Source organism: Tasmannia lanceolata, unplaced genomic scaffold, assembly GCF_043159265.1.
Source record: "Tasmannia lanceolata isolate RefF3 unplaced genomic scaffold, GAP_Taslan_0.1 ptg000007l, whole genome shotgun sequence".
Classification (NCBI taxonomy): domain Eukaryota; kingdom Viridiplantae; phylum Streptophyta; class Magnoliopsida; order Canellales; family Winteraceae; genus Tasmannia; species Tasmannia lanceolata.
In genome coordinates, this window is record NW_027518684.1 from 22,622,195 (window position 1) to 22,640,874 (window position 18,680).

The following is an 18,680-nucleotide window of genomic DNA, read 5'->3' on the forward strand; positions in this document are numbered from 1 at the left end:
CTTATGAAACACCAGAGCAAACTCTAGGGGCCTCCACCAAATGTCATTCACATGGCTTTGCCTGGTAAATAAATGGCTTGGGAATGACATATTTGCCCCATTTTCTCCCCGGGATGGCCCGCTTGTAGGGTAAAAAGAGTAATCATAAATACAGTAGAGGGGGTGGTCCGGGGAAGAATAGGGGGGCGAATATATCACTTCCCAATGGTTTGGATCATTAACCGAGTGGCCCTGACTCGTAATCTTTTGGGGATAAATGCAACTGAAATACTGAGATCCTCCCCTCATATGAACACCATTGATAACAAAGAATGAAAACAACAAACGCTTTTATTGTAATCAAATTAAATTACAACTAGAAGGGGACAACAGAATTCAAGATGGGAGGCATAAGGAATTAGATTTCTTCAATTTCCTGCAGAAATGATGTTACATACAAGAATAAATTAGGTAGAAAAGTTAAAACCAAATCAAGCACAGATTAGTTTAACCCCAGAACTGACCCTTTAACACAAAATCTGGACCCAGAATCCAGTTTCTCCAGCATATCTATACAATGGACTCAGACAATAAAAAAAAAGTCCAAACCCTACTACATCTTCCAATTTCCACAAGTTCTTTCCATTAGCGACAACTGCGAAACTTTTTGCTGTAAGGAACTGCTTAATTAAATGTAATTGGATGCCGTTTCTCCGCTACAAAATCAAATTTTCAGTAACCAGATCAGCCAGCGAATCAAAAGGAGCTTTAACTATTTTGATTTCGTAGAAAACGACACAGAAAGGAGTTACGCAAGGGGCCACCTTCACTCAGAGCCACAGTTCAAGCTATCAAAGTACTTTGGTGAACTACTTTTCTGCTAAAATTAGAGAGAGAAACAATCCCAGTTGCTCACAAAATGGTCAGAAACCTATATGAAATTCTTAAATCGATGGAATTGCCCTTGAAAATTTCCGAGACAAAATGTTTGGAAGCAGTTGTCACTGTTTCAAGGGCCACACTTTTATAAATTTTGAATTTCATGTGGTTTCAGTAGTTTAGCAAAAAAAACCCAATGTGCCATCAATGTTAAGCATCTCTTGATCAAAGGGAAAACAAGTAATAACATCAAGGTGCTTACCTATGGAAGACGTGTATCCCGGTGCCATAGATGAGAACTATGTTCCTTCAGTCACTTCAGCTTCCAATGATCGAATCTTATTCCACAGGTTCCCACTTCGGGTCATTATTGTACAAATGGGTTTTCTTAGCCACAAATAAGATGATAAAATCAAGCGCGCCAGAATCAAAAGAATAATCCAATATGCTCAAAAGCCTGCTCCAAGTGCCGGCTCATCTGATATCATATACCATTGGCACGGCCAAGAGTCGAAGAGCAAGGACTAGGGTTTAGTGATGGATTCGACTTCAAATGATCCCACAAGAGCTGCTGAGAAACGCGATCGGCCAACACGGATTGACCATTATACAGTTCCCGGGTCTCCTCGTGGAGCGCCCTTCCAACCGGATTTCCACGGATATCATTTTCGGATGACATAAGTTCCTGGAAGGCATGAGAACCTGGTTGCATTGCTCGAAAAAGATCAGGGTTGGGATCATGATAGGTGAAGCCATTGGTGAAATGACTGTTAGGGGACCTTGGCATGCTTCCAAAGCCTTCATGTAGGTAGGCTGATTGTTTCAGAAATGGGATGGCGCCATTACCACCAGTCAGAGGTGTGGACGAGCCAGAGGTGGTTCTAGGACTGGATATGGGAGAAGGGGACATCCTTCCATTTACATGTTGTGGAGATCTTGCACGTAGAAGAGGGCTTCCGATGGGAGAGACTGGGCACGATAAGTTGTTCCTTGGAATATTGCTGTCACTGAAAATCAGAACACATTCAAAAGGATCCAATTTAATGCATGGTAGTAATAATTCTTTTTTGAATGGTTGTAATAATTGGTGAAATGGTTTGCAATTATCCAATCTACTTGAATCAGGTGGTCAACAAGTCACCAAAATCAGAAATTTCGGCAAGAGTCCCAAATTTCAGCCGAAATTTCGGTAATTTAGGCCAAATTTTCGGGAAAATATGATTTTTAAGTTTTTTTCAAAATTTCGGCTGAAATTTCGGTACATTAATGAAATTTGCTTCTTTTTTTACCGAATTTCGGCCAAAATTTCGGTCTCGGCTATGTCCGAAACCAAAACCGAAATTTAAATTCTTGGGTGAGACCACTAGCAAAAACGTAGTACACAACGGTCAGATGACACAGTGCCTCGCACACACACAATGTCAGCTCCTATGAACAGTTCTAAATCTTTGATCAAATGTTTGAGATGGTATACATACACCTTTCTGGTCAATATTCTGCTAAAAAAAACAAATCAATCTCAAACTCGAAAGCTAAATACAAGGGGAAAAAGAATCTAGAATTTTATCCTGATATCCAGCTGATGTAAACTCATAACTTCACTAATACATGAGAGAACCCACATCTTGAACATGTGTGTGTGTGTGTGTGTGTGTGTGTGTGTGTGTGTGTGTGAGAGAGAGAGAGAGAGAGAGAGAGAGCTGACCCGGATGGTGGATAAGTTCTTCCCCCTCTAGGTTGCTGGATTGCTAGCCCTTCAATGTCCAAGGAGGAAATATTTCTCGCATGTCTAGCACCCTGAAAAAATATCATGCAAAGATTGAATATTCAGAAAGCAACCACGAAAGACAACAGCTTATGTAATCACAAAAATACATATAGTTAAACCTGTGCAACCTTAGTATATGAACTAGAGTTTAAAACTTGGACTCAGATGAAAAATTGGCCACGGAAAAAAGGAGCTGACTCGGCGAATCAAAGGAAGTTTTTATTTATTTGATAGGGCAAAAATGGACTTGGATGAGAACTCGGTCAAGGCAAAAAGCAGTCAACTTGGGCGAGCCGGTGATTAGCTCGGGGAAATTTTAAACCTTGAGCTCGCAGTTTCGATCCCAGCTTACTCACCAAAAAAAAACATTATCAAACTTCAGTCCAAATCTGTACAAGTTTGTATGCAGTGCAAGCCATGGCACTGTGTTCTATTCATGCTTGATTGTGCTATGAGCTTATGTTCCTTGGTTCTCTGAGAGAGTTTCTTCTCAGAAAAAGACAATAATTAAGAGCTTGAGTAGAGCAACAACAATTCTGAAACTTCAGGCCTAATCTCTAAAAGTTTATATGCAGTGCAAGCCATGGCACTGTGTTCTATTCTTTTTTTTCTTTTCTTTTTTTTTTCTTTTTTTTTTTTGAGTGGTAAAAGATTACATTAAAAGGACCAGATGGTCAAAAAATACAAAAAGAAAAATCCAGAAAGAGAAGGCACAAGGCTATAAAAACAGATAAGAATAAACGAACATAAAGATCAAGGAGTTCCAAAGACTCCAAAAGAACCCCTCTCCTAGCTAACTTCTCTACGACTCCATTGGCCAATCTCCTAATATGAGGGAAGGATATACTAGCAATACCCACAAAGTCCTTATCTCATTGAAGAAATCCGCAAATCACCAAGGAAAGATACGAGAGCCGGATAGCCATCGAATCGCATTTAAGGAGTCACCTTCCACCACCAATCGATTGAAATCTTCCCCCACTAGAATTTAACGCCTTGATGGACCGCTCGAACTTCCACCTCGCATGGTTTTAAATTTCGGCCGAAACGTTTCGTTTCGGCCAAAATATTTCGGTTCGGTGGAAAACGAAACGAAATTCATAGTGAGTCGAAAAAGTACCAAATTTCGCCGAAAAGTTTCAGAAATTTCGGCCAAAACGTTTCGTTTCGGTAAAATTTCGGAAATTTCGGTGAAACGTTTCAGAAATTTCCGAAATTTCACCTCGGTGAAATTTTTACAAGATTTCGTCCGAAATTTCGTACCGAAACCGAAACGTTTCGGTTTCGGTTAGGGGTGGCCAGAACCGAACCAGAACCGAAGAACCGAACCGGAACCGAACTGTAAAAAAATATTTTTGGTCCGGTTCGGTTCCACTGATGAAGAACCGAAAAATTTCGGTTCGGTTCCGGGTCTAATGTTCTCGGTTCGGTTCCGGAACCGAAGAACCGAACTTTAAATATATATATATATATATATATATATATATATATATATATATATATATATATATAATATTTTTATATTTCTATTATACATATACTTAATAATATAAATTACTTATAATATTAATAAGTAATAGTTAATACTATTCTTATAATAAGAAAGTAACTTATATTATAACTTTAATTAAAAGTTTTTATAAATTATAATTAATAATTAATAATTACCCATTAGAACCGAAGAACCGAACCGGACCGAACCGATTATGTTCGGTCCGGTTCGGTTCGGTCCTACTGTGTAGTACGGTTCGGTTCGGTTCTTACGGTTCATGGAACCGAGAACCAAGAACCGAAAAAAAATGAACCGAGAATCGAGAACCGAACCGGTTGGCCACCCCTAGTTTCGATGATGACCGAAACCGAAACCGAGATTTAAAACCTTGCCACCTCGTTAGAGTGAGCAACTCCAATATGACCCGCAAACTCCTACCTCGCCACACCTTCCTTATCCCTAAGAACTCCCCCAATACCGGCCGAGCCCGAATTTCCAAGACTAGAGCCATCAAAATTAAGCCTGAGAATTCCCCTCTGCGGCGGAATAGGAGAGAATGGAAGAAAAAGAGGTGGGGGCAGACCGAAAACAACTTGGGTAGAAACAGTGAGAAAAGACTTTATGGCTAGTAACATAACAGAGAACATGGCCTTGGATAGGAGAGAATGGAAGAAAATGATCCATGTAGACGAACCCAACTAGTGTCAGGATAGGACTTAGTCAATTTGAGCCGGGTAGATTCTTTCACCTTCTTCATGAAAAACTTCTAAAGGATCCATTAGCCGACCCCAACTAGTTTGGCACAAAGGCTTAGTTGAGTTGAATTCCGGCAGCTCCCAAACTTGAATTATAGGAAACTTGCTCTGAGAATAAAAACACACCCCCCTCCATCTATTCCACAACTCAAGGGCGGAAACAAAGTTAAAGCTTGGAAGGGATTTAGCCCAAAAGACCTACGCCATCACCTTGGAAGATAAATAGGAGGCACTTTTCGCAAGATCCTTAAAGATTCTTGGGTTCCTTTCATTCCATAATACCCAAATTCCCGCTAGGAATGAGATACACCATAAAATCTTACCTTTCTTCCGCCAAGGGGATAATTGCCAACACTCCAACATCTGGAGGAGATACTTGGGAAAACCCCAAGAAATTCCAAATCTCTCTAAAAGGATGCACCATACGTCCTTAGCCAATTTACAATGAATAAAAAAATGATTCACCAACTCCCCATCTTCAATACAAAGAGCACAGTGGTTTATAATCAACATTTTCCTCTTATTTAAGAAGTCCACTGTCTGAATATGCACTTGAATGGCGGCCCAACCAAAAAAACTCACTCTGGGGGGCAGGGATGGACCAAATTGCATTGTGTTCTATTCATGCTTGATTGTGCTATGAACTAACGTTCCTTGGTTCTCTGAGACAGTTTCTTCTCAGAAAAAGACAATAATTAAGAGCTTGAGTAGAGTAACAGTAGAGTAACAACAATTCTCAAACTTCAGCCCTAATCTCTAAAAGTTTATATGCAGTGCAAGCCATGGCACTGTGTTCTATTCATGTTTGATTGTGCTATGACCTTATGTTCCTTGGTTCTCCGCTGAGAAACTAAGTTTCTTTTCTTTTTTCTTTTTTTTCTTTTTTGAATAGCTGAGCACTAAGTTTATTCACAGAAAAAGAAAATAATTAAGAGCTTGACCTACAATAATCATATGAAATTGCTGATCAGTCTCACAGTAAGTTAACTTGAAAGTTTTATCATGCAATCACAAATAGCTTCCTACCATACCAAATTCGATATATCAAATAATACTAGACGGTAATATCATAAAGTAACAATAAACCATGAGCCATTCAAGATCCCAGGATGTTGAATAAAACTATAGAATTTCCTAGAAGCCATACTCATGCACTCAGCATTCACAGTTTTTCTTCCTTTTTTCTTGTTCGACAATGACCAGGGGCCAAGTTTAGTGGCTAAACCAGACTACGAAACCACCTCTCTAGCTTGGATATGCAACTATAGAAATAACAACTCTTAGATCTCATCCATAGTATGACCAATTCTCCAAGGACCTAGACTACACAATGGCGTCAAAGAAATAACAATCGAAGAATCACCTTCCACGAAAAAATTCTCACCTAATTTTAAAATAAAGAGGAAAATATAAGAGCGCCAAGACATCCACTTCATCAAAATCTTCAACTCCACGCACCCCCACACACACATGACACAAATACTCTTGACATGGGTGGTGGGGACAGTCACGAATATCTACAGTATTTTTGAAAATATCGTGATATGTTGCAGTTTTTTTTATAGAACTTCAGAATCTCGAGATTTTGAAAATCATTGAGATGTCTTTATATTTTATTTTTACTATGAAAATGTCACCATAAATTCAGAATATTATTTGTTGTCCTAATTTGGTTCTTAAATTTTATATTTTAAATATTATATTCTTCAATTCTTTCCCGATATGAACCTAAATATAACAAAAATAAAATGAAATATCCCGAGATAAATCCTAAACAAGAAATTCCTGTGATGAATATTTGTGACTGGATGGGAGGGGAGAGGGAAGCCTGGGTTCCAAAGAAAGTTGGCATCAATTTTTAAGTTTCAAGGATTTATTTAGGAGAAAACACATCACCTCAATGCATCTCTATCCACTACATTCTAATAAGGGCAAAAGATGATTGAGGTACTAATATCGTGCATTACATTCTAAAAAGGGCATACTTTCATCTAAAAAAAACTCTTCTTGCTTTCATTCCATAATCCCTAAAGAACAGCCAAAAGGAGAAATTTCCAGAAATATTGTCACTTCACACCAAACGGTTTGCCTTTTGATTCACCAAAATACGTGTAGTCAACTTGCAAATGACTGAAAATATAGTTGACTAATTCTTGCCCTTCCTTGCACAAGAACTACATCTTTGCCAACCGGAACATTTCTTCTTCAATATAGCGATCATATGTGATCTTGCTAGCGACCGGAGTCCAACAAAAATACTTCCACTCTTAAGAGGCAAAGAGCCAAGGTTTTAAATTTCAGTTTCGGTTTCAATTTCGATCACCAAAGCAACGGCAACATTTGAGTTTTGGTTGGAGATTTCGATAGAAATCCTGTAAAATCAAAGAAATGTATGGAAACATGCAAATGATAAACAACATTTATCATTCAAAAAAATGATAAAACAACAACAAACACCTAGTGACATGAGTTGTCACCGTGTTAGATAATTCAGCAATAACACATTTCACATATAATTCATATAAATATATAAACATAATACATGTAATATATTTCAAATGCAATTTGTATACGATGTTAGATAATTAAGCATGAACAATTTTAAAAAATTAATTCAGCAAAAAGACATTTCACATACAATTCATATAAATATATAAACATAATACATGTATTATATTTCACATGCAATTTGTATACCGTGTTAGATAATTCAGCAACAAGCCAATAACACATTTCACATATAATTCATATAAATATACACACACACACACATAATACATGTATTATATTTCACATGCAATTTGTATACATATATCTAGCGTATGCATGCTGATATAGTATACAACTAATACACTTACGATTTTGGTTACGGTATCAATTTTGGTGGGGAGGGAAACGGAAATATTTCGATCGTTTCGTGTCGGTTTCGGTGAAAATTTAAATCCTGAGAAGAGCACTACACACTTTATCGAAAGAAGAAGAGACCTACGAACGAATCTTAAGAAAACGCTTGATGGCAGAAAAAACTTGATGATTCCATGCCCAAATTCTTCAATCCAGAACTAGGCAGCAAACATGAACCTCCTCAAATAACATAAGAAAATCGATCAAACAAAATTGCCATCTTTAACACTTCTCCTAAAGACCAGACTCCAAACTACCCTTCCACTCTCTCACAACAACATTAAAAACCACCCCATAGAAAATAACAAATGTAAGGATGGACATACATATGGTGCAACAGACTATTAGCATACCACAAGCACTCCACAACTTAATACACTCCTGCTCCAACCCTAACCAAAATGCTTATGTCGGGGATAAAAATCATATTTCTTTCGTGCAATTCCCAGAGAATAACAGGAGAATACAAAAAAATATTTGTTTCCTTAGCATGTCCTCATAGAATTTAAACTGTAACAGAGCACTTCCGGTTATGCAACACTGGTATTTTCCAATAATTAATAACATGCATCTACAAATTAAGGGAAGAATAAGGTATGATCTCCTTCCATGTCTAACGTAGGCACAGACAGCTGAATCAGAGCAAACATGCACGGTACCTAGCTATTGTAATAGTTAACTTGAAAATGGACTTCAATATTGAAATAACAAAAAAAGAAGGGCTGTATTAATCTGGTCGACCGATCAGATAACTTATCTGGTCCATCAACCAAAAACAATGTGGGCCCCCACTGTATTTCTGGTCGATGTACCTCACCCCACTGCATCACCCAGATAAGTCGACCAGAAACACCTCTCTCTCTCTCTCTCTCTCTCTCTCTCTCTCTCTCTCTCTCTCTCTCTATATATATATATATATATATATATATATAGGGAAAGGTGTGCGTACTCGGTCGAGTAGATAAGCTTATCTACTCGGTCGGGTTAAAAACAGTGGGGGCCCACATTTTTGGGGTGATCCAAACCATTCATTTGAAAGGCCCTTACCTAGATAGGGTGTCCACAAAAAATCAGCCCCATAGGATCATCCTAACCCATCCAACAGTGGAGGGAAAAATGGGCAGATTTGTGGAGAAGCTGTGTTTGTCCATTTTTCCCCATTTTTCCCTCCGCTGTTGCATGGGTTAGGATGATCCTATGGGGCTGATTTTTTGTGGACACCCTATCTAGGTAAGGGCCTTTCAAATGAATGGTTTGGATCACCCCAAAAATGTGGGCCCCCACTGTTTTTAACCCGACCAAGTAGATAAGCTTATCTACTCGACCGAGTACGCACACCTTTCCCATATATATATATATATATATATATATATATATATATATATATATATATATATATATATATATATGTATATATATATATATATATATATATGTGTGTGTGTGTGTGTGTGTGTGTGTGTGTGTGTGTGTGTGAGGAAAGTGTTCCTGAGCTTGAGCTCAAAAACACATGTGGCCCCACATTTTTTAGGGGTCCAAATCATTCATTTGAAAGGCCCTTCATTGTATAGTGTAAGCCGGAAGGCTATCGATCACCAACGTTTTGATTGGAACCAAACCCATATTGATTGATCAAACCAATGTCGATTGCCTATCATATGAACGGGTTCAGTACATCGCAGTCAAGCAAGACGACTTGGACACTACAAGAGATCCGCGGAACCTTGGCGCACACAAATCTAAAGTCAATCGAAGTCAACCGAAGATCGAAGTCTCAAGAAGCCCAGAAGAGAAGATGTCATATGCGTATTTTAGATTGTAGAGTCTCTCTTGGGTGTTTTGAGTGTTTTGAGTGTTCTTGGCACTTAGGGAGGTTTAAAATAAACTTAGATATCTCCAGGAATCACTCTCTCTAAAGTAGGCTCAAAGTTCGTAGAAAATTCCCTCAAGAATTATTAAATTAAGTGTTCAGGGGAATTACGGACCTCCGGGTATCTGACGGACGTCCGTCTGAAACCTGAAGGTTTAAATTCAAATAACTGAGAATATTGCGGTCGTCCGGGAATTTTGCGGACGTCCGTGGACGGATTTGGGCACGCGTTTGGAATTTCAAACGCTCTATTTTCCGGACGTCCGGACTTCGTACACGACGCCCAGAAAGACAAAAAAAATTATGGTTTTTGTTCTTCTAACCTATAAATATGCTATTTTGAAAAACCCTAAATACCTCTTGAGCTCTTGAAAAGGTGTTAGCCACCATTTGAAAACCCTAACTCTCACCTACTTTCTTCTTGCCATTTATTATGAGAATAACATACATTTACTTCTCTTGAGTGCCATTACTTTCATTCTCCCAAGAGAGATTCATTAGGGTTTATGTTTTGAGTGAGACAAGAGTTATTGCTTAAGTTCTTACCTTTGTATTTGCCTTAACAAGAGGCTAGTGTGCTTTTACTTCATTCAACCATTGTAAAGAAAGGTTGTGACCCTTGGAGAGTTAAACATGGTTTTAAATTTCGGCCGAAACGTTTCGTTTCGGCCGAAATATTTCGGTTCTGTAGAAAATGAAACGAAATACAGATTGTTTCGGAAACGTACCAAATTTCGCCGAAACGTTATGGAAATTTCAGCCGAAACGTTTCATTTCGATGAAAATTCAGAAATTTCGGTGAAACGTTTCGGAAATTTTTACAAGATTTCATCCGAAATTTCATACCGAAACCGAAACGTTTCAGTTTCGCTGATGACCGAAACCGAGATTTAAAACATTGGAGTTAAAGACTCGGTGTTTGTAAGGAGGCCTCGGACCCGGCCGTGGTGTGGTGTCCGGATAGTGAAGAAACCCAAGGACGACAAACTTAGAACAGTGGAGTAGGTCTTTTGAGAAGACCGAACCACTATAAATCTTCGTGTTCATTGTGGTGTGCCTTCTACTATCTCTCTCATCTCTCTATACTCTTGGTAATATCTTAAACCTTACTCTTTGTAAGTTCAAGTTAGATAACTTCAAAGTAATTGATAGAATCTCTTAAAACAAGTTTTTCAAATCAAATTTATACCGAATTCACTCCCCCCCCCCCCCCCCCCCTCTTAGGTTGCATAGTCTATTTTCACTTGGTATCAGAGCTTGGACTCTTAACATAAGATTTTGCTCACTCAAAATCTTACAAGAGTAAAAGATCATGGCAACCCCTCAAGGAAATGTCGAAGGACAATCCGTGACTAGACCACCTTATTTCAATGGCTCAAACTATGGATATTAGAAAACTATAATGACCTTTTTTCCTTCAATCATATGATTATGAAATGTGGGAACTAATCGAAGATGGATATATTCATCCCACAACCGAAAGAAGTGAGTGGACGACAGCTAAAAAAAAGAGAGCCACCTTAAAAGCCAAAGGAGTAAACACAATTTTTTGTATGTTATCTCCCGAGGAGTTCAATTGCGTCTCTACTTATAAATCGGCCAAAGAAATTTGGACCACCCTCGATACTCACGAGGGGAACCACTCAAGTTAAAAAGACAAAAGTAAAAAAAAATTAATGGTGCGGGGAGGGGAGGAGGATTGGTAGTGCCTTGCTTGTCGCTATCATAACTTTGGATGGAGGTTTAGATGCAGAAGGTGCCCACAGGCTATATTGTTTCCCCCCCCTGCCTACTTGGGGTGGGGAAGGAGTATCGTTAGGGAGACCTAAGCATGTCCAAGACAATAGGCTTGGAGCATAGTTTTGCTCCCCTTGTCAATACCTAAACTATAAATGGAGGATTGATTGTCGCTGGTGTCATTCGACCAGATCACCCTTAAAATGGGTTCCTCGCACTAGCTCATCTAGGGTTCAATCTAAGGGTGACGATAATAATCTTTGGCCTGACTCGGGTAAAATTTATCGCCAAAAAAACTCAGCGGCTCCAACTTTATCAATTTCAGGTAAGGAAGTAGATGTGTGAATAGGTTCCCTCAGATCCTGCTTGATTGAGAAAAAGAAAAATCATAATGAGACTTTGCAGGAGCTTTGAAAATTGGCACAAGTGTCCTGGGAATCCCCATCGTTACATTGCCCTTCTTTACTGGCAAAAGATGAAGTTCTCTTTATGTTTGAATCAGAATCTCAGGCATCACAGATCCTAGCTAAGGGATCTGCGGCCTTGGATAACCATTTGCTCTCCCTCTCACCATGGAACAAGGAATTTATTCAAGGAGAGGAGGCTCTTTGGGTTCGTTTTTATGGCATCCTTTTGCATGCCTGGGCTATTTCTACGGTGGAGGCGTTAAGGGGCCTCTTTGGGAAGGTTGTAGAAACCAAGATGGTGGGTAACCATCAGAATTGTATGAGCTACGTTTCAGCCAAGATTCTAGCCCCTCGCTGGCCCTTCCCTAACTCTTGTGTAAAGCTCAAAATCTTTTACTATCCCATTAGGGTTGAGCTCTCGAAGGAAAACATTGAATTTGTCATCTAGGGTCCGGGTTCCTCCTTGGCGGCGGATCGGCTTCCAGCGAACTCAAGGCCCTTGCCTGGCGAGCCGTTGGGCCCTTTTGAGATTTCAAATTCAAATTCAAATTCTCTTGTTGGGAGGCCTAAGAATGAGCGGTTAGCTGTCCTCGAAAAAGGCGTGATGGGATCTGAAGTGAGGAACTCATATTATTTGGGTTTGTTGGTGAGTTCCAAGAAATCTATCCCTGACAATAAGTGGAAGCATGCTTTGCTGGCAGCCCCTTCTCTTCACCCATGCGCCAGGAAGATTCTCGACAATCGTGCCACTTGCGGTTCTTACAAAGGTTCAATTTTCCCCGTCAGGGGGTTAAGTTCCCAAGAGCATTTCCTTATGAACAAATTGGTTACTCTTTTGGGTTCCAATCCGGGACCAAGGAAGAAATTTAACAGATTGTTTAAGCTCATAAAGTTCTATTCCAGGTCTGCTAGGTTTGGCCCTATCTATAGCTAAACCTATAGCTGGAGTTCCCGGGTTGAAAAAGCTATGGCAATTAAAAGTATTTGAATGTATTGACTTTCGTACTTTCTTTGGTAGTTGGGGAGTTGTATCGCCAGGCTCCTAGCTCTCTTCTCTAGGAGCGGAGGTTTCAAGGCTCTTGAGCCCTTCGGTATGCTATTAAAAGGTCCCCTCCCTCTACTATTGTAGAAAGCTTCCGTGTCAAAGTAGGAATGGCTTCCCCTGAGGATCCGGGACGACCAGCTTCCTTAAGAAGTTGGGTCTCCCTTACTCTTTTGTTCTGGGAGTTCGCCGGGAATTTGGGGATCGACTTATGTGTTGGATGGAGACAAAAACAGTTCCAGATTAAGGCGGTGGGTTGCCGTCTAGTGGAGGAGCAGTTGGCAACCAGCAACTCTCTAGAAGTCCTGGTCCCGATTTCTGGGGTTGTATATCTGCTAGTCCCAAATCCAGCATAGTATGGATGAGTCTCTTTCGGTTTTGACGACTTGCCTAGAAGACCAATCTAAAAGACTACCTAAATGGTGATGACAAGTCTGTTTTGGCTCCCCATTATGGCAATTTTGTTGGATTCGATTCAATTGAGGCCATGGGGTAGTGCTATGGAATAATGAGGGAGTGGTGAAGACACTCTAGGCTGTGATCCTAAATGAAGATTTTGGCACGGAAGTAAAATAATTACTCGACAAGTTAGCAGCGCATGGAAGTGTAGTCCTCACCGGAGCGGATGAATTAGTAGATTTTTCCTTTGGTTTTAGCCGGTCTAGGAGTATGCTCCTGACCATCCTTAATTGATTCTATATATTGCTACTTGGGACTCCCCCAATGTAATTTCCATAGTATCAATAAAATTGTCAATTTTCAAAAAAAAAAAAAGGACAACAGTAAATCTTCTTGTTAGCGATTTTGAAGCTTTCAAAATGAAAAATGATGAAACAATTTCCGAAATGTATACTCGTTTCACTAACATTGTCAATGAGTTGGAAGGACTAGGTAAGGTGTATTCAAATGAAGAAATTGTGAACAAGCTACTTTGATCACTTCCCGCTTCATGGGATCCGAAGATCACTGCCATTGAAGAGGCAAAGAACCTTGACACTATCCTCCTTGAAGAGCTTGTTGGGTCTCTCATTACCCATAAAATGAAGATGGAAAAGAGAGCGGATCAACAAGGTCAAAAGGATGACATTAAGAAGAAGGGCGTCGCATTCAAAGCCAAAGCGGATAGTGAAAGCGAAAGTGAAGGAGAGAACCTCCAAAACCTAGGAGAAGGTCTTGCACTTCTCACGAAGAAGTTCCGTCACTTTTCAAGGAGAAAGAAAGGAAACTTCAAGAAAGGCAAGCCGTCATAGAGAGAGAAAGACGGAAAAGAAGAAGATCCTCCAAGATGAGATGTAAGAAAGTCGGACACATCCGACCTAATTGCCCCCTAAACAAACAAGAGGACAATTCAAAATGAAAGAAGGAAATGAACAAAAGTTTCGGTGCAACTTGGGACGGACTAAGTTGCTCATCCGCAAGTGAGTCAAGCGAAGAAGAGGATCTTAACGTATGCTTCATGGCACTTGAATCCCATGAGGAAGGGTATATGTCGAATCTCTTAAATCTGATAATGAACTAGTTAAAAATGAAAATAACCTTAACAAATCCTTTACATATGATGAACTCTTTGATGCGTGTGAAAAATTTCAAGAAGGTCTTCTTCTTGAAGTCTCGAGGACCAAGAACTTAAAGAGTTCACTTGAGAAAATTACCAAAGAATTTGGAATTGTAACAAGGCAACGAGACTCTCTCGACTTAACAATTGGAAGCTTACCTATGAAAATAACTCTTTGAATCGAAGAATTGAGAATCTTATCTTGAAAAATAAGGAATTGAAAGAAGAGAATGACAAGATATATGAAGATATTGAAAGACTCTATCTTGAAAATAAAGAGTTGAAACAAGATAATGATAAGCTCCAACTAAAGCTTTCTTGCGGAAAATCCAAACTTGATGAAATACTTGAGAGAAATTTTTCCAAAGGAATAGCCGGTATGGGATACCAAAAATTCCAAAAGAAAGAATCTCACAGGAACAAGCTTGTCCAACCGCATAGATAAAAGAAAACTCCAAGGTCATATGTAAAATCTAAAACATTTGTTCCCACTTGTCATTATTGTGGAAAAATTGGACACTACAACTATGCTTGTAGAATGAGAAAACAAACAAATGTGAAATATATATGGGTTAGAAAAGATAAATTGTATGATACTAACATTGAAGGACCCAATAGAACTTGGGTACCTAAGTCAAGAGCATGAACTTTGTCTTGTAGATTTGCTTAAAAGGAGGAATCAACACCGACAAATGGTACTTTGATAGCAGGTGCTCAAGACACATGACTGGAGACCCCTCCAAGTTCTCTTCGATCACCATGGGAAATCAAGGTATAGTCACCTTGGGGACGACAAGAAAGGAAAGATCATCTGTGAAGGTACGATTACTTTTAAAGATATTACAATAACTAATGTTTTGCTTGTTGATAGATTGGCTATGAATTTGCTTAGGATAAGTCAACTTTGTGATTTTGGTAATGAGGTTACTTTTAGGAATGATAAATGTATTGTCAACGGCACACACAGTAACACTGTTAGTTTTACTGCCACTAGAAATAACAATGTTTACACTCTTGCACTAGAATAACTCACAAGCCAAAATGTTAAATGTCATTCTCCTATTGATAACAACTCTTGGACTTGGCATAGAAGATTAGAACATGCACATATGGAATTGTTATCTAAACTTTGCAATAAAGAAATAGTCAATGGTTTGCCTAAGCTCAAATACTTTAATGAAAATGTTTGTAGAGCTTGTCAAAAAGGGAAACAAGCCAAAGACTCATTTAAACCCAAAAGCATCATGTCTACCACTAGACCACTACAACTTCTTCAAATGAATCTTTTTGGTCCTATGAAAACTTGTAGCATCGGTGGCAAAAAATATGTATATGTTATTGTTGATGATTTCTCTAGATTTACATAGGTTATTTTTTTGAGTAGCAAAGATGAGACTTTTCAAATATTTTTCACATTGTGTAATAAAGTTCAAAATGAAAAGGGAACTATAACATCTATAAGAGGTGATCATGGAACCAAATTGAAAATATTGACTTTGAAAATGATTGCACAAAACATGGAATTGACCACAACTTCTCTACACCTAGAACTCCCCAACAAGATGGAGTATTGGAAAGAAAAAATAGAGCTCTTCAAAAAATGACAAGAACTATGTTAAATGACTATGGCACCCCTAGACATTTTTGGGCCGAAGCCGTTAATACCGCATGCTATGTCATTAACAGAGTTCTAATAAGACCAAAAACTCTTAAAACTCCATATGAACTTTGGAAAGGAAGAAAATTTAATATAAGCCATTTTAAAGTCTATAGTTGTAAATGCTATATCCTCAATATCAAAGACAACCTCTATTAATTTGATCCAAAGTCTTTTGTTGAACTTTCAAATGAGGGGGCGAAAATCTACTTTTGGCCCAATGATGACATTGCCTCCACTGGCATTCCTCCTTCCACCGTTTATGCCGATATTTGCAAAGCTTATGACCCTTCTGTTGTAGTTAAAACCCATCATCTTTTGGGCACTGCTCGTATCTACCACTTGATCATCTACAGCAACATCACCCCTAGGGCCGGGTGCAAGGATGAAGTACGCCCTCTTGAGGCGTTTCTCACCTTTGCCCATCTCACCAACACTCCGGTGAATCTTGCATATATCATTTTCCGTCACATGGCCCGAGTTCCAACCAAAGCCCACACTCATCTTCCGTACGGTCTTCTCCTCAACCGTCTCTTTGCATTTCTTGAAATCAATCTTGGAAATGCAAAATCTTCCACCGCTTCCATCGACATTGATCGGACCACTCTTCTTCGCATGCGTATCCCTCAAGTTCTCACCGATTCACCTCCTGCGCATGCCGATTCCGATGTTCATGAGGATAGTCATGATGAGGACGATCCCGTCGCTCCTCCTGTCGACCCAATACCTCCACGGTCGTACTCTTACACCGAGGGTCCTCCTCCACCAACGTTTACTGGCACGGCACGTGACTTCGATATCCTATACCGCGGTCTTCAGAGTTCCTTCGTGCACCACTATGATAGGCTCCAGCATTCAGTGGAGCAACTTCAGTTGGAGAATAAGGCACAGTATGACAGGCTCTCCGGATCCTTCGAGACCCTGTCGGTTGATGTCACGCACCTTCATGAGGAATTCACTGCGTTCCAGGAACGCTACTTTGCTAAACCGCCACCACCACCAAAGGATTAGGACCTGGGGTCCTATTACATTATCTTGCATGCCCGCACTTTAGTTTACACTTCTCTATTCAGTTGGCATGTATTATTCAGGTTCACAGAATGCTTTTACTTTTTCTCTTCCCTGCATCATACTTGATACATTCTAAGGTGCTTTATAGCTCCTTCTCCTGGTTGACTGCACTTTATGGTTGGATGATAGAGTTTCTATCTTCCTTTGGATGTTGTGGATGCAATAGTTTAGATATTTCTTATGTTTGGATGGTATGGATGTTTTGGATGGTAGAATATTGTCACTGGCTATGTTTCCTGCTAGGTTTCTATCTTATTTTGGATGATCATTGCTTCTTGCTATCGTGCATGCCATGCTTGCCTCGGTTATTCCCTTTTTGTTTATGTCAAAGGGAGAGAAGATATCTATTGCACTTGCTTTTATAATTCTATGATTGAATGATATGTAATCGAAGACTCCGAAACTAACTGGCTATTGTTGAGGGGGAGCTTTTGTTGAGGGGGAGCAAACATAACATTTATTCTTGTCTCCTACCTCTCAATCAATCTGGGTTTTGCCATCAATAAAAAAGGGGGAGATTGTAAGCCGGAAGGCTATCGATCACCAACGTTTTGATTGGAACCAAAACCATATTGATTGATCACACCAATGTCGATTGCCTATGATATGAACAGGTTCAATACATCACAGTCAAGGAAGACGACTTGGACACTACAAGCGATCCGCGGAAACCTGACGCACACAAATCTAAAGTCAATCAAAGTCAACCGAAGATCGAAGTCTCAAGAAGCCCAGAAGAGAAGATGTTATATTTGTATTTTAGATTGTAGAGTCTCTCTTGGGTGTTTTAAGTGTTCATGGCACTTAGGAAGGTTTAAAATAAACTTAGATACGTCTAAGAATCACACTCCCTAAAGTAGGCTCAAAGTCCGTAGAAAATTCCCTAAAGAATTATTAAATTAAGTGTCCAGGGGAATTACGGACGTCCGTCTGAAACCTGAACATTTGAAACTGGATAACTGAGAGAATTGCGGACGTCCGGGATTTTGGCGGACGTCCGTCTGAAACTTGAAGGTTTAAATTCAAATAACTGAGAATATTACGGTCGTCCAGAAATTCAAATAAGCGGGAAGGCTATCGATCACCAACATTTTGATTTGAACCAAACCCATATTGATTTATCACACCAATGTCGATTGCCTATGATATGAACGGGTTCGGTACATCGCAATAAAGTAAGACGACTTGGACACTACAAGCGATCCGCGGAACCTTGACGCACACAATCAATCGAAGTCAACCAAAGATCGAAGTCTCAAGAAGCCCAGAAGAGAAGATGTTATATTTGTATTTTAGATTGTAGAGTCTCTCTTGGGTGTTTTGAGTGTTCTTGGCACTTAGGGAGGTTTAAAATAAACTTAGATATCTCTAGGAATCACACTCCCTAAAGTAGGATCAAAGTCCGTAGAAAATTCCCTCAAGAATTATTAAATTAAGTGTCCAGGGGAATTACGGACGTCCGGGTATCAGGCGGACGTCTGTCTGAAACCTGAACATTTGAAACTGGATAACTGAGAGAATTGCAGACGTCTGGGATTTTGGCGGACGTCCGTCTGAAACCTGA

The 18,680-nt window shown here is 39.5% G+C and overlaps 1 protein-coding gene across 2 annotated transcripts in view; it reads right to left on the bottom strand.

Moving 5' to 3' along the window:
* Positions 1-383: 383 nt before the first annotated feature.
* The window catches only part of LOC143882297 (mitogen-activated protein kinase kinase kinase YODA-like), a 39,983-nt gene continuing 21,686 nt past the window's right edge, over positions 384-18,680 (bottom strand). For both annotated transcript variants that reach the window (XM_077385818.1, XM_077385819.1), the window contains 3 exons: positions 2,564-2,655; positions 1,121-1,865; positions 384-695 (listed from right to left, as the gene is read on the bottom strand). In XM_077385818.1, the coding sequence (XP_077241933.1) occupies positions 1,343-1,865; positions 2,564-2,655 (615 nt within the window). In that variant the 3' untranslated portion in view covers positions 384-695; positions 1,121-1,342. The remainder of the gene's footprint in view (positions 696-1,120; positions 1,866-2,563; positions 2,656-18,680) is intronic.